Here is a 17366-nt window from a genome sequence, read left to right as displayed (position 1 = left end):
TCTTTCTACCGTAAAATGTAAAAACAATATTTTGACAAACATATATTAATGTTAACATGTAACCCTAACCCTACACTATTAGTAAGGGAAATATATGAAAATCTGCAAATTAAATCCTTACCAATCAATGTATTCACTAATGTGTTTGTAAAGGTGTGTAGTAAGATGTATTAAAAAGTTGAAGTTCAAATCCTGTATGTTTTTCCGTAACAACTGCTCAAAGTTGAGGTACCGAATACCGATTTTTCGAAAAATCAAAACATTTCTGTTTGGCCTTGGGTAACTTGTGAGGGGTCAAACTAGGGGTTTTTCATGATTCTGAGTTGATTGCAATCATGTATTTTTCACTAAAATCATTTCTTGGTTGAAAAAAGGCCACGCCCACTCTTATATTTAAATTCCAAAGTAGCTTTATTTGTAGTTACAAGTGCTGATCACTTCAGGAGTCAATCTCTGAGTCTTCTCCAGACTCACCATCACCATCATCAATTCTTGCATGAAATTCCTTTACAGACTCCACATGCTGAGATGCACTTAACGCCATTCCTCTTGCAGCTGCACCGCCGGTTGCTGCAATCTCCGTTACAGTTGCCGCTTGTGAACTGCAGTAGCTCCTCAGGAGCCATGGGGTCTAGTGTTGGGACTGGCTCATAGCCATGTACACCTAATGTCCATCCATAGTCACTGGGGTTCAGAGACATACTCTGCAGAAGGATCCAGTCCTGGGTTTGTAGGTAGGCACGGAGAGAATGCTGTGCAGCTGCACCCTCTGTTGGAGGTAGAGTTTCTGTTAGCGGGAAAGGTGGGCGTGGCCGTTTTTCCACAAAGGAATGATTTTAATGAAAAATAAATAATTGCAATCAACTCAGAATCATGAAAAACCCCTAGTTTGACCCCTCACAAGTTACCCAAGGCCAAACTGAACATTTTAGATTTTTCGAAAATCGGTATTCGGTACCTCAACTTTGAGCAGTTGTTACGAAAAAACATACAGGATTTGAACTTCAACTTTTTAATACATCTTACTACACACCTTTACAAAGACATTAGTGAAGAAATTGATTGGATTTAGTTTGCAGATCGGTCAAATATCTGATAAAATGCCCTTACTATATAGGTAAAAGACTAAATGTTCCTTATATAGGCAAGGCAAGTTTATTTATATAGCACTTTTCTGTACGCGACAATTCAAAGTGCTTTACAAAACAAATTAAAATACTTTTTAGGAATAAATACAGTAAAACACATTATACAATTTTACAACAGGCATTACAAAGCAAAGATAATAAAATAATACAAATAAACACCACAGGTATACAATACATGTTAAAAGGCATACTGTAGTTCGAATATGAGCATCTCAATTAAAAGCAGCGGCAAAGAGATATGTTTTTAGTCTCGATTTAAAAATAGTAAGCGTTTCTGCGGACGTGCATGATTTGGGTAGTTTGTTCCAGAGTGTCGGGCATAACAGCTAAATGCTGCCTCTCCATGTTTTGCTTTTACACTCGAAACCGATAGCAGACCCGTCCCAGAAGACCTGAGGCACCTTGATGGCTCGTAATTATGTAGGAGTTCAACAATATACTTTGGTCCTAACACATGTAATGATTTAAAAACTAGCAATAGTACTTTAAAATCAATTCTTTGGCCGACTGGAAGCCAATGTAGAGATTTCAGAACCGGACTGATGTGATCCACTCTTGTAGTGTTAGTGAGGACTCGTGCAGCAGCGTTCTGGATCAGCTGCAGTTTTCTGATGGATTTTTTAGTCAGCCCTGTGAAGACACTATTGCAGTAGTCGAGTCTACTGAAAATAAAAGCATGGACAAGCTTTTCTAAGTCCTGTTGTGACATTAGTTTTTTGATCCTCGATATATTCTTCAGGTGATAATAAGCAGACCTAATGACTGTTGTAATGTGGCTGTTGAAATTCAGGGCTGAGTCCATCACTACACCTAGATTTCTGGCTTTATTAGTGGTGTTGCAGTCTGCTGACTGAAGCTCTGCGATTACTTTTAATCAGTCCTTCTTAGCTCCAAAAACAATGATCTCAGTTTTTTGTTTGTTCAGTTGGAGAAAGTTCTGAGTCATCCAGTCAGTGATGTGCTCAATGCTCAGTGTTCTAATCGGAGAACAGTCTCCTGGTGTGATTTTAAAATAAATCTGGGTGTCGTCTGCATAGATGTGATAGCTTAGATCGCTCGTTTTAATAATTTCAGCCAGAGGTAGCATATAGATATTAAAAAGCAAAGGTCCTAAGATGGAGCCTTGAGGAACCCCGCATGACATATTTGTCAAAGTTGATGTGTGCCTATTGAGACAACGTTTTTTCTGTCCTTTAAGTAGGTACTAAACCAATACAAATATATATACAAATATTTATATAAACACAAGAAGTTCAATTAAGAACGTGCAATTAAATCATTCAGTATTAAATACAATACAGCTTTATTTATAGAGCACTTTAAACCTCCAGACCAAAGTGCTGTACAGGCAAATAAACAAAACAAAACATACAAAAAATCACTCAGCTCACACACCATAAAACAAGTACAAGTAAAAACAATAGACAATTTAAAAGCAACGCTCTAAAATATGTTAATATGCTAAGGAGAAGAGGTGGGTTTTAAGAAGCGATTTAAAAGCAGGCAGTGTGGCGGCCTGTCTGATGTGCAGGGGCAGATCGTTCCGCAGTGTGGGAGCCGCTACAGAGAAGCAACGGCCCCCTCTCCGCTTGGACTTGGTTCTGGGCACATTCAGGACCAGCTGATCAGCTGACCTGAGAGGGCGGTTGGGCGTGTAAGGGGGTAGTAGCTCAGAAAGATATGGTGGGGTCATGCCATTTATGGATTTAAAAGTTTTTTAAATGAATCCTAAAATGTATTGGCAGCCAGTGGAGCGAAGCCAAAATGGGGGAAATGTGGTCATATTTCCGTGTGCCAGTTAAAAGCCTTAAAAAGTTAAAAAGCATTTTGCACCCGCTGCAGACGAGCGAGGGAGGACCCACTGACCCCCATGTAGAGAGAGTTACAGTAATCCAGCCGAGTGGTGACGAAGGCGTGCATTACTGTCTCAAACTGCTGTCTGGAGAGAACAGGTTTTACTTTGGCTAGCTGCCTCAGGTGATAAAAGCTTGTTTTTACCACAGATTTAATCCAACTCAAGTTTTAGTTCAGGGTCCATTTGAATGCCAACGCTCGTAATGGTGAGCTTGGTGTACTGAGCCAAGGAACCCAGGTCTACAGCAGTGATGCCAGTGGTGCCACCAAAACCCATTACTTCTGTTTTTCCTTCATTTAGTTTTTAGGAAGTTGCACACCATCCAGACCTTTATGTCCTTTAGACACTTTAGCAGTGGGCTAATTGATTGATAAATAATATTTAAATCTAACATTTATGCAGCCCAATGTCATAAAACACTTGTCTCGGGTTCTTTAAAGATCAACAAATATCGACAATGTAAAAACATGGCATACAATTACAAGACAGATGTAAAATACAAATAAAATACAATTAAAAAAAAAATACCATAACATTCAGGACACAGGACGACTTGAAAGAAGCCCTAACTGTAGGTTTAACAAAATATATATATTTGTATAAACCATAACAAGGTAAAGAAAACATGTATACAAATATAGGAATTGAACATAAGTGTGCACACTGTAACCCTAACCCTATCATATATAACATGTACGATACATACAGGTGTGTATTAGTATTCATACGATTCCTAATTCTTGTCAAATGTTGGCTCAATTTCTTTGTTTTGCTTTGTAAATATCATCTGAATAATAGGCTACATTTGAAGTGATTATACCATTGATGCATACAAGTGAGGCGGTTTGTCAGTAGTTAGCCATTACCGTTTAATTCTTGCACAAAAAAGCCTTAAATATATCATTTGGGGATTTTAATGTCAATTGCTTCGAGAGGAGGCTTTCCACTAATCTTGTTTTATCACCAATTTTTTCCAATGGATTAATTATCCTCTGAAATGGTTCAAAAACAAACATCTATCCGCAAGAGCAACACAAACAACCTTCCTCACTTTGGATGCAACATTTTGATGTTAAATATGGGTAATAATTGAATATCTTGTCCAGCAAATAGAAAGTTCGTCGGAGTGTTTTTGTTGTGGATTTGGTGCTTTATTGAAATTATACAGCAGCTTTATTACAAAACATGTCATCCCAACACCGGTTTTAACAGTGAAACATGTTTTTAATCCCCAAAATGTTTGACTTACTGCGAATACAAGTGTACAAAAAGCTAATGAAAGATGAAGATTAAGAGCTTTTTGAATTTTAAATACTTAAATATGTGTTATTCTGCTCATGCTGCAGTCAGTCGGCCTGTGTTGAAGCAGAAGTTGCTGCAGAGTTGGAAACGGACCAAGACAAACGCGGCTCTGCCAAAGAAGTAGTTAACTTTCTCTAAAGTTCTCCGCCTGCCTTTGACCTTCTGATCGTAGAAGTCATTATTGCTTAACAATAAAGACTTGGATGTATTAATGAGCAACAGTAACTTCCCCAGCAAACTGCAGGCTGTGTGCAGGACTACTTATCTACTAGATTGCATTGACAATGTATCTTTGAATGAATTAATAGGTTGCTGAAACTCAGGAGCACACACTTTCTTGAAGTGTCTGTTCCTGGGTTTTTATCGGACTCTGTAACCTTAAACAAAGACTGGTATTATAAATCTGCTGCAGTGTGCTGTGATCTCAAATATTCATCATGGAATAAACTGCATATTTATAGCTTTGTGAAGCACCTTGAGATGACGTTTGTCTTTAAAGTGTGCTATATAAATCAAATGTATTATTATTATTATACAGATGCAACAAGTATGCAAGGGTGTGATCTTCCTTTTTGGTGTGAAACGTGCCTTTTTTAAAGGTCCCCTATTATACTGTTTTTCATCAATATATTATAGCTCTCAGATTCATACAGAACATGTCTCAGAAGTGTTTGGCTCCAAATACCAATCAGATAATTTGGCGCTTTCACACCAAGTACTTTGCGGTAGTTTGCGGTATTTAGTTCCCCCGATCGCGTTCACACCGGAATAAGTTCCCTGAGGGAGGATTACGCAAATGAAGCCGCTGACGTCACTTCTTCTTCTTCTGCTTTGGGTTTAATGGCAGACCGCAAACAACTTCACGGCGTATACTGCCACCCCAAGTCCCGGAGTAGAAGCTGCTGGGTCGCGTCTTCCGAGTAAACCACCAGAAGCGCAGACACCTCCTCATCACTCCACCGCTCCCATGTTTTCTTTTGTGTTGCCATAAGTTAGTCTCTCTCCGTTGGTGTGCCGGGCTAATGCTAATGCGAGCAAATAAAATGGCGGCTTCACAAAACTTTTTATGAGGCGTAGTTTGCAATTCGCCCAGCCAATCAGAAATTGTTAGTGTGGGGGTGAAAAGGTTCGTGCAAACTAAGTTCTAGTTCCAGATCTTTTTGGTGGGAACGCAAAACCCCAAGAACTATCGGAACTATTCCTGGGAAAAGTACTCCGGTTTGAAAGCGCCTATTGCAGCATCCCATAATCCCAAAGTGCTGATTCTCTGTCTTTAGATGAAAATAAGGAGCCCCTCCCCACGCCCCTCTGAGAGAGATTTGGTTAAAAAGAACTCAATGGTGCTCTAGGAGGAGATTCAGGGGATAAGGTGGGGGGGGGTTACCTTGGTTGCTGATTGGCTAATGGTTACACAAGACAAAACATCGTTATGACATCACAAAGTGGCCAAAATCTGATCAGCTCATTTTCAGACAGGTTTTTATAGAAATGGATCAAAAAGAGAGAGAATCTTTGTTCCTGAAACTTTTTAGAGTCTCTTTCCACAGAGGGGACACATGTTGATGTAGAAGAGACATGAAGAAGAGGGGACACATGTTGATGAAGAAGAGACATGAAGAAGAGGGGACACATGTTGATGTAGAAGAGACATGAAGAAGAGGGGACACATGTTGATGTAGAAGAGACATGAAGAAGAGGGGACACATGTTGATGTAGAAGAGACATGGAGAAGAGGGGACACATGCTGATGTAGAAGAGACATGAAGAAGAGGGGACACATGTTGATGTAGAAGAGACATGAAGAAGAGGGGACACATGTTGATGTAGAAGAGACATGAAGAAGAGGGGACACGTGTTGATGTAGAAGAGACATGAAGAAGAGGGGACACATGTTGATGTAGAAGAGACATGGAGAAGAGGGGACACATGTTGATGTAGAAGAGACATGAAGAAGAGGGGACACGTGTTGATGTAGAAGAGACATGAAGAAGAGGGGACACGTGTTGATGTAGAAGAGACATGAAGAAGAGGGGACACATGTTGATGTAGAAGAGGTAGAAGAGACATGGAGAAGAGGGGACACGTGTTGATGTAGAAGAGACATGGAGAAGAGGGGACACATGTTGATGTAGAAGAGATATGAAGAAGAGGGGACACATGTTGATGTAGAAGAGACATGAAGAAGAGGGGACACATGTTGATGTAGAAGAGACATGAAGAAGAGGGGACACATGTTGATGTAGAAGAGACATGGAGAAGAGGGGACACATGTTGATGTAGAAGAGACATGAAGAAGAGGGGGACACATGTTGATGTAGAAGAGACATGAAGAAGAGGGGACACGTGTTGATGTAGAAGAGACATGAAGAAGAGGGGACACATGTTGATGTAGAAGAGACATGGAGAAGAGGGGACACATGTTGATGTAGAAGAGACATGAAGAAGAGGGGACACATGTTGATGTAGAAGAGACATGAAGAAGAGGGGACACATGGTGATGTAGAAGAGACATGAAGAAGAGGGGACACATGTTGATGTAAAAGAGACATGAAGAAGAGGGGACACATGTTGATGTAGAAGAGACATGAAGAAGAGGGGACACATGTTGATGTAGAAGAGACACGAAGAAGAGGGGACACATGTTGATGTAGAAGAGACATGAAGAAGAGGATTTTGCATAATAGGTGACCTTTAATAAATGTGGGAAATGATGCTTACACTTGTCATTGTTGTGCTTTTTCCACTCTAGATCAGTGAAGCTGCTCAATCTGCCCCTCAGCCTGCGTCCTCACAAAGTGAAAGGCCTGCTGGGACAGAACATGTCCACCGCCAGCCCCTTCATTTACTCTCCCATCATCATGCACAACAGAGGAGAGGAGCGCAGTAAGAAGATCGGTAAGCCCAGACTTTGTTTTGTATCCTTGCAACTTGTTGGGGTATCACACCACAGTACAGTGTCTCCACTTCAGGCTTATCTCTGTTGCCTTGTCAAAATCAATGAGCGTCCCACAAGGTTTTACAATCCTAAAATAATAATAGATGGATGCCATCGGCCAGCTACTGTCATCTCTCTCTTATGGTAGCGGTCTTCAAAGTCTGAAAGTATATTTAACCCACACACCTGTTCAGAAATATGTATATCAATGTCTTCAGAGTTATATTTTGTAGTAAGTAATTACCTGGGGAATGTTATTGCAATCTTAATGCAGTACACATTGACATTGAATGTTATCTCGTTGCACTGTCATCGCTACTGCTTTTACCACTCTTATTTATTGTCTATTTTTTACTGCAGTGAGAGTTGCCAAATAAATTTTGTTGTACTTTGTATGATGACAATTAAGATATATTCTATTCTACTGGGGAAAACGGCTTGCAAATGGTCCGAGTTAATGTACGCAAAATATCCGAACAAAATGTAAATCAATCATTTGAATTAATTTGTAGCCAGGGAATATCTTTGATGTAAGAAATGTTTTTTACACTAGGATCAAAACAGTGATTTCTGCATGTTTTTCTTTATTTCCCTCTGTTATACATGCTTTGTAATGAAATCTGATTTGGGGTGAACTATTGACACGTCTGCAGCATAAACACAAAAACAAAATTGGATTAATACGAGTTTGTTCTGCTCGTATATTAATGTATTTTATTCCGTTGTGGCTTCTCGCCTGTATTCCTGTCATTGCATCCTTGTAAACAAAGCCATCTTCACTGGTACCACTTGATAGTATATCTCCTTCTCATAAAGGCCTGATGCAGCGTATTCTTCAATTAGTATGTGAGGAGCACCAACAGGCCGTGAGTGGGTCACTGCTGTCCTGGCTGAAACTCTGCGGTTTGGAAATCTGCAGCTTGTTAGCGATTCTGGAGAGAATCCATTTCAGTGTTTAATGAAATCCCCATTGAAGCATCATCAAATAAAGTGCATTTTAGCATTATACTTTGTTTCAGTGGCTGTCCATCGTTTGGTGTGTAATTGAGATTGCACTGGAGTTTTAGACATCAACAGTCAGGGACATCACGCACTTCAAAGCACTTTCAGCTCCATATCTGGCCCTTTGATGCATACATTACAGTTGATGTTACATTGCCAGTTCAATCTATTGAATAGAGTGCTGCATGAATGATTCCTACAACCCAGGAAATACTTTACATTTGACCACTTCCGGTTCCCTCGCCTCGAAGTCAACGTTTTCTATTTATGTGTTTGTAGTTAGAAGCTTGAAATGAGGTCTGTGGTTGACACAAGCTTACACAATGTTCACATGTTGTTCTACGACATAACATACGACAGTAACGGCCCGTCCACACAGCAGCGTGCGTTGCTTCAACGGAGACGCTTCCCATTCACTTTGAATGGGGTGACGTCAGGCTTTGCCGAACTGCATTGTGGGTCCGTCGCGTCGCTTTGCCTCCGTTGCTCGCTTCAAAAGTTGAGAAAAGTTCAACTTTTCAAGCTTCGACGGAAGCGTCAGCCAATCAAATCATATGCCAGTACAAGCTCTAGCCAATCAAACCGCGTGCTTGTGTGTCCGGGGCGGGAGATGAATGTGAATGGTTCTTGGTCACGCGCCAGATCAAATTATCAGATCAGATTAGTCGAGCTTCAACGCACGCTGCCGTGTGGACGTACCGCAAATGCTTCAGTCGTGAATGCAAGGTTCTATGTATCACAAAAGACATAAGTTGCTAACAAGACCTCTGTGAGTCGGAGTCCCTCACCCTGTTCCAGTCCCGCCTCAAAACCCACCTCTTCAACTCTTTATCTGTAAAGCCCCCCCCCTCTTAATCAACTTCCTCCTGACTGCTTTTCTGTTGTGTTTTGTTTCTTTTTGGCTTTGTCTCTGTTTTTTTGTTTTGTTTGTATACCCCCCCTCCCAAATGTAAAGCGTCTTTGGGCCCAGAAAAGCGCTATATAAAATTCATATATTATTATTATTATTAAAACGACTAAATGTCATTAAGGAGAACATTAGCCACCTTTAGCTTAGCGGTGGTAATCCATGCGACCGTATGTAGTTTGTTTATAGTTCAAGTTATTTGAATGCAGTAGCCCGCACCGCTTGTCATGTGACGAGGAACAACCAATCCTGTCATCAGTAACTATTGTCAACTATTGAAGGCATTGGTATTTTGAGTGAGCCATACAGCCAAATGTTTACTACATCAAAAAGTACAAAATATGTTACTCCTTTGACTCGGCAATGGTTTATTTGAAAATATAGTTTTAATACCAAACTATGATCACAGTTTTTTTTCTCAGTTTTCACATTACGGTATAGTAGGTTAGTTTATTTGTCTGTCATCATATTGTCCCCGGCACATACTGTATCTCATCAGTTATAAATCAATAAGCTAATATTATTCTGGTAATCTCACTTCAGCGCTGCTCTAGCTTTATGGGCTCAGAACAGTCTCATAATACACACATGCACACAGAAGGATTCACACTTGTGTTTTTCAATGCACACACAAATGTGTTCCGTTCCATATACATGTAAATAAAATCCAAATACAGAAAAAAGTTTTACATATGTATTTTTGATCCACACATATTTGTTTTCCGTTTAAAACCTCTACACCTGCAAACACAAACCGCTTTCTGTGCACGGATCGCTGTGCATTCGTGTGTGGGTTTTTGAGACTCCCCTGACGGTCAGCCGATTCGTACTTGTAATTTTTTCTATCTATAGCCAATCAGATGTCTCCTCCATTCTAAGCCAATCACATGAGCGCGCCCCCACGAGGGTAGATTTCTTGCGTTCATGACACTTCATATACGCATTTTGCGCTGTCCGTTCAGCTCGCTAAACAGAGGGCGGAGCTTCAGGTGATCATGCAGAGCTGCGTGTCTCAGTCAGACTCAGCAGCTGATCTGATCTCTCTCTCGCGTCCGGTTATACTTCACTCGCGTTTATGTCCATATTGATCAGATCCAGCTCTCCTGATCGGCCTTTATAGAGAGCACGGATCAAACTATTAAGAGTGAATATCGGCCGATAATGACCGGCGGGGCTCCTCCCGTTGACTGTCTAGCACTGGCTTCGTAGTGCACTGATCGATTCTAAGCTAACCTGTAGCTGCTCCCTCCACACTCACAACAACTTCATACAGACATAAATATAGCAGCTATGTTCGCCACACAGGAAACACACATTTAAAACTGTTTTGCCTGCCGTTTTTGTGTACACAAGCATTCATCAATGGTTCGGAAAGTGGCGCTGTACCTTTAATAATATAAAAGATTGTATTTGCGTGCATTTCCTGTTCGGAAAGTGTTGCTGTACTGAGAGTGGAGGTGTCCTGACGTTAGCGCCTGCAGGCAGGCTCCATGGACCTGTCAGCTCCGGACTGCGCAAAATGCGTACATGAAGCGCTACGTCATGAACGCAAGAAATCTACCCTCGTGGGGGCGCGCTCATGTGATTGGCTTAGAATTGAGGAGACATCTGATTGGCTATAGATAGAAACAATTACAAGTACGAATCGGCTGACCGTCAGGGAGTCTCAAAAACCCACACAAGTGTGAATCCTTCTGTGTGCATGTGTGTATTATGAGACTGTTCTGAGCCCAAATAGCTTCGCTTGCAGTTTTCACTTTAAAATTATATTTTCTTGAAACAATATTATAGACCACAGGAAGCGGAAAATGTGCTGAATATTTCTACAGTATGTCCTTTCTGTTTAACCTCCTTGCATATCAAAACGTGCACAATTATTCATGAGAGTGAGTGGACCACAAGTCGTTTTTAATAAATGGATTATATCCGTATACCCCTGAGCTGCTCCTTGCTTTGATCAGGATTTAGATGTTGAAAGTCAGATACTCCTCTGGTACAGTGTGGTGTTTTGAGGCTTTGGAGATTAATTCCAACATGCTTCTCCTCTCCGTCCGTCTGCCTCGGGGAGATAGCTGTCGGCTAATGAAGTAGATTATCTCTTAACTCCTTCGATGCATCTCGCAGCACGCAGGAAGTATAGAAATCAAGCGCTCCATCGATGGGTTAACTGCGAACATACATTCATCACAACAGACACATATAGGCGTGTCCTCACATACAGAACTCCTTATTAATCCTGCTTTGCAACGTGATGTATGATATCAGCCACAAACTCATTTGAGATGTTTCATTTTCATCCTGGAAATTGCATTTTTTAGTGTTTCCCTGAGCGAGTATTTACCGGGAAAATCTGTTGCCTCTACATGCCTTTCCATTTTCCTATAGAGAGGCAAAGTCCCGCCCATCTACTTCCGACCCATGGGACCTTATTTCTGAAAAAGTATGCATTGAAGTCAATGGAGAGAGAAAGATTATCTTTCGATCCCTGTTACGTTCCCAATTGGCTAGGGGAACAAAAGGGAAACGACACGACGAGTAGAATTGGTATATGTTACAGGTGTTTTATTCGTAACTGCAACTGAGCAAAAATGATGTACACGAACAACTTGGCCCAACAACGGGTCAAGCTGTTACGATCTAACAAAAGGGTCTCCAAAAGAGAGTTGCCCAGTACTATACAAAAGGAAAGAAAATACCTCACTTCTAAAGTGGAAACAAAACAATAAACAAAACGGGGCTGTGGGAAAACACAGCTGGTGCTGGTCTACAGGTGCTAATCACCTGGATCTAAGCAATATACACAGGAATGCTGGTCTACGGGTGCTAATCACCTGGATCTAAGCAATATACACAGGAATGCTGGTCTACGGGTGCTAATCACCTGGATCTAAGCAATATACACAGGAATGCTGGTCTACAGGTGCTAATCACCTGGATCTAAGCAATATACACAGGAATGCTGGTCTACGGGTGCTAATCACCTGGATCTAAGCAATATACACAGGAATGCTGGTCTACGGGTGCTAATCACCTGGATCTAAGCAATATACACAGGAATGCTGGTCTACGGGTGCTAATCACCTGGATCTAAGCAATATACACAGGAATGCTGGTCTACGGGTGCTAATCACCTGGATCTAAGCAATATACACAGGAATGCTGGTCTACGGGTGCTAATCACCTGGATCTAAGCAATATACACAGGAATGCTGGTCTATGGGTGCTAATCACCTGGATCTAAGCAATAGACACAGGAATGCTGGTCTACAGGTGCTAATCACCTGGATCTAAGCAATAGACACAGGAATGCTGGTCTACGGGTGCTAATCACCTGGATCTAAGCAATAGACACAGGAATGCTGGTCTACAGGTGCTAATCACCTGGATCTAAGCAATATACACAGGAAGGCTAACCACAGAATACTATAACACACGGCTAGTCCGTGTAGCTAACACAGAACCCTACTAACACACTGCTAGGCAGTCTAATGAACCACAAAGTATGGCGGTAATATATCGAGAGGCTTGAGGCGTCTGTCCCATAATACAGAGCCTCCAGAATGATGTCCGTGCCCGGCCTTTATACTCCTCCCCCGGATGACGTGGCAGAAGCGGGCGTGGATTAGATGACGTCAGTCCAATCGCCGCGGATGTTGCTGGGTCGAGACGGCCAATGACAGCAAAGGCACTGCACAGCTCATTTACATCCACACACACAAACAGAGTTAAGGGCACAAGGTAACAGCGGCTGTAACAATCCCGTTTGAATTGTGCCATGAATTACACACATGATGTTTGTCAATCTTAAAAAATAATTTCCATGTCAAAAAAGTCAGTTTGTCGTAAAACTGTTGAAATATAAGACTATGAAAAATACGCAACTAGAAAGACTACAAATCCCAGAGTCCCGGTCCCGCATGCTGGCTCTCAGGGAACCGACTAACTCCCCTTGTGTGTATACACAGCTCTCAACGTGCCCAGACTTGGAGTGATTTTCACCTCTTTTAATACTTTCCGCCTCATTCTGAAAGAAAGAAGTGAAATGTTTCAACGTGACGGCCGTCTGGGTGTGTGGTGCGAGACGGGAGATGTAGTTCATTGAGCGGTTTCACACAAAACAAAGTGTTACTTCACAGTTTTACGACACATTTAAATTTGTTGACTTTAATTATCTTTTAAATTGACAAACATCATATGTGTAATTCGTGGCACAATTCAAACGGGATCAAAAGATAATCTTTCTCTCGTCATTGACTTCAATACATACTTTTTCAGAAAAGAGGTCCCATGGAGCTCACCGGAAAGGAGGGACTTCGCCTCTCTATAGCCTCTCAGTCAATTGTTTATAAGTTCAAACACAGATCATATTTGAGCTGGAATTTCTCCCATTTGTCCGGGACAGAAACGCTGACTTAGTTCTAGTGTGTCCTGGCCTTGTTATCAGTGAAACACATAGGGATATATATATAGGGATATTCCTGAGTGCTTCATTATGCTCTGATATGTGCCACAGCTGTAAACCCATCACTTCCCTCTCATTTATTTTACTGATGGGCAACCAAAGTCTCGTATTCTTCGCTAGGCTCTGGCAATTAATGTGTGTGTGGACACTGAGAAAATATGTGTGCATTTTCACGCTTCTATAAATCGGATGCTATGAATCAACTTGATGTTCAACCATAAAATAAGGGCTTCTCTAATGGGAGATTGTTGCCTCTATAATTACGCTGAGACTCATTTTTAAGAACTGTGTAGTCTACAACTATCCATTCACTCTGATGTGGGTGACAGGCTATTTATTACAGGGCGATATGGGCGAATAGGGAGGTGAACTTTACTATCTATCCTCAGTTAGCGTTTGGACAGTTTCTGTTGTCATATTGGGTTTGAAATAAAGTAATAACTATGAGGTTAAAATGCTGACTTCCAGCTTTGATACTGCTTCACATCCATAGTTTGTAAGTGTGCAGTGTCGACCCTTTTGCCCTTTTAACAGAGGGATCCCTCCTCTTTTGCTCTCCCTGAGGTTTCTCCCATTTTTCCCTTTAAACTGTGGGTTTTCTTCGGAAGTTTTTCCTTGTACGATGTGAGGGTCTAAGGACAGAGGGTCTAAGGACAGAGGGTCTAAGGACAGAGGGTCTAAGGACAGAGGGTCTGAGGGTCTGAGGACAGAGGGTCTAAGGACAGAGGGTCTAAGGACAGAGGGTCTAAGGACAGAGGGTGTCGTATTGTCATACTGATATTTTGTACAAACTGTAAAGTCCACTGAGACAAATGTAACATTTGTGATATTGGGCTATATGAATAAACATTGATTGATTGATTAATACATTGTACCCCAGTTTCAGAATAATACACTAGTGCAGTGATCCTGGAGCTTTTGAATGATCTTCAATGCACCTGGAAATGTGTCATACTTGGTGTTACATCCCAAAAAAGCAGACAAAGATGAATTGGTGTCTTCTCCCGGACAAATCCTTCCTCCCACACCATCATTATGAAAGACTATAAAACTGTCAACTAGACACCTCCAACTGCAAAGAAGATACATTATTACTCAATATGAGTTTTTAAACCATGATGATTTTTAATTTGCAAAACTTCCTCAGGGCTCAGAATAAAAGTTGTATTGGCCAAGCAAAGAGGACAACATAATGGGCAGCACACACTGGAGAACCGGCATTCCTCCATCTTGTGACTGTGTAACTCCCTCTCTTGGATATCAGCATGTGAAGGACACTGTTCAGGAACTAGTTGATGCTCTGTATGTGATGACTACTTCCATTCTGGAGAGGATCACAAATACATGGATCCTGAGATTGAAGCTCAAGCCGGGGACCAGGGATTATTAACAATGTTAAATATTTAGAAAAAGTCAGAATTTAGATTTTGAGAAAAGTCTGAATTTTGAGAAAAAGTCTGAATATTTGAAAATCTAAATGTTCTGATTTTTTTGAAACATTTTGAGCAAAAAGTCAGAATTTAGAGAACAAGTCAGAATATGAGATTTTGAGAAAATGTTTGAGAATGAGAAAAAGTCAGAATTTTGTGAAAAAAATCAGGATTTTGAGAAAAAAAAGATTTTTTTTGATTTTTAGAAAAATAAATAATTTTCAGAGAAAGTCAGAATGTTGAGATTTTGAGAAAAAAGTCAGAATTTTGAGAAAAAGTCAGAATTTTGAGAGAAAGTCAGAATGTTGAGATTTTGAGAAAAAAGTCAGAATGTTGAGAAAAAGTCAGAATTTTGAGAGAAAGTCAGAATGTTGAGATTTTGAGAAAAAGTCAGAATGTTGAGAAAAAGTCCGATTTTTCCGATTTTGAGAAAAAGTCAGAATTTTGAAAGAAAGTCTGAATTTTGAGACTTTCAAACACAGTATTTTGTACATGACAGGATGTATTATTACCTATATTATTGCAGGCCTCCATATCCATATGTGCACATTCCCCATAAAGTTTGTTATCAAATATTCCTTTTTTTATGTATACAACTTTTTAAATAAAATGTCAAGCTTGACTTCCGTTCCTCCCTTTTGACGCCTATTTTACTTTAAATAAGCTCAGTTTTAATATTTAAATCATTTTATTCTTTCTCAAAAAAATTCACGAGTTTGAGAATTCAACATTAGAGCAAGGCTCACATAGGGTAGTTAACTCTGTAATGAGAGTAGTGCATTTACATAGTTGGGATTTAAGCCTTTGCAGACCATTTACATGCACCACAACTTAAATACCAGTTAAGGGAAAACTCCAAAAAGCATAATAGGGCCCCTTGTACTTCTAAATCAATAGCGAGTTCTCTCACTACATGTATACAGCATTTCTGTCTTTTTTAAAAACCTACTTTTGGAGAACTAGCTAAATGTCCTCCAGGCATATTTCTCCATCCGATTCCCTAATGACTTGAATACATTTCTATGGATCTCAAAAGCTTGATTTTTAGTCGAGTCCTGAAGCATTCACCCCTGCTCTGGAGATCGCTTCATTTCACATGTATGGTTTTAGCTCCAATGCCCAGGCGTGGTATGCATGTGTGATATTCAGTATAAAAGATTCATGTTTCTGTTAGTTTAACAGAATAATTTATCTAATGGTTGCAGTAACACGAGTAAACATCTTGATTCCTATCTGTGGTCTATGAAAGAAGATTTCTACAGCACATGCGAGACCTTTTGATAAAATAACTTGCTCTTTTAAGGACCCAAACACAGGCAATGTTTAACCTAACCGGGCAGTGACTGAAAACATTCATTAATGCTTCGTAGGATGAGTTTTCAAAGAGCTGAAGCCTTCAGAGATCTGCGCACGGTCTCAATGGCCACTTGAGGAATTAGGACTGAGGCAACACAAAGAAAACGGCAGCTATCCACTTTGTTTTTCTATTTTCTGAGGTGCATTTCACACCTAATTGGCCGGCTGGGAGCATGCCTGTGAGCATGCCTGTGAGCCAGACCTGAGGTTTCAACAGACATTCATACCATAGATATCTTTTTACTTAATTTCCCAGGGTGCAGGGCTGCAGTTAGCCTTTCATAAATCCCTTTCCCAGCCGGGGTCGGAGGTAGAAATGTCAGTGCCTCTTTTGCAAGTCTATTTACTTAAATGGACTTTGCAAACGGACTCAAGAATTACATTTCAATATGAATATCTGTATGGCTACAATGGGACTAAAGTAGATTCTCAATCTAACAGACCCTTTCAACATGTCATTCAGGACTGATTGATTCTGCAGAGCTTTAATCTCTTAGACTAACCTGTATCTGACATCCGTTTTATTTCCCCTTTTGTTTTTTTAATAAAATCTGATTGAATGAAGCACCTGCTAAATTAATCCTTTACAATTCTCATTTTCCCAGAGTCTATTTAATTAGGTCCCAACATGATTTGATCTCATTATCCCTTCTGTTGACTCATCACAACTGCTCAATAAATGTCATTCTCTGAACTAACAGTGACACGTTGAAATGATCCCATCATAGCTTTAATGCCTTTTCAAATGATTTCCAATGTATTAAATGTATAAACGCTACATGGCCCAGAGTAAGTGTACATTCACAAATTACACCTACAAGGGATAACTTACAATCTTATCCAAAACTATAAAATCAATATGCTGTCGTAATGACCTCAACTCTTCTCAGAAAGATTTTTGAATGGTTTGGAATCGACAGCATTGATTTGCTCTTATTTTGAGACAAGAGTATTAGCTTAGCGTGGCCA

At 40.4% G+C, this 17366-nt stretch overlaps 1 protein-coding gene across 1 annotated transcript in view; it reads left to right on the top strand.

The window, feature by feature from the left end:
- The window catches only part of trappc9 (trafficking protein particle complex 9), a 331469-nt gene that overhangs the window by 38484 nt on the left and 275619 nt on the right, over positions 1-17366 (top strand). Inside the window, 1 exon segment of the mRNA XM_034226421.1 lies at positions 7055-7200. Coding sequence (XP_034082312.1) covers positions 7055-7200 — 146 coding nt within the window.

The sequence above is a fragment of the Gymnodraco acuticeps genome, unplaced genomic scaffold, assembly GCF_902827175.1.
Source record: "Gymnodraco acuticeps unplaced genomic scaffold, fGymAcu1.1, whole genome shotgun sequence".
NCBI lineage: Eukaryota > Metazoa > Chordata > Actinopteri > Perciformes > Bathydraconidae > Gymnodraco > Gymnodraco acuticeps.
Note: the sequence above shows the minus strand (reverse complement) of the source record. Positions and strands in the feature narration are given on the sequence as shown.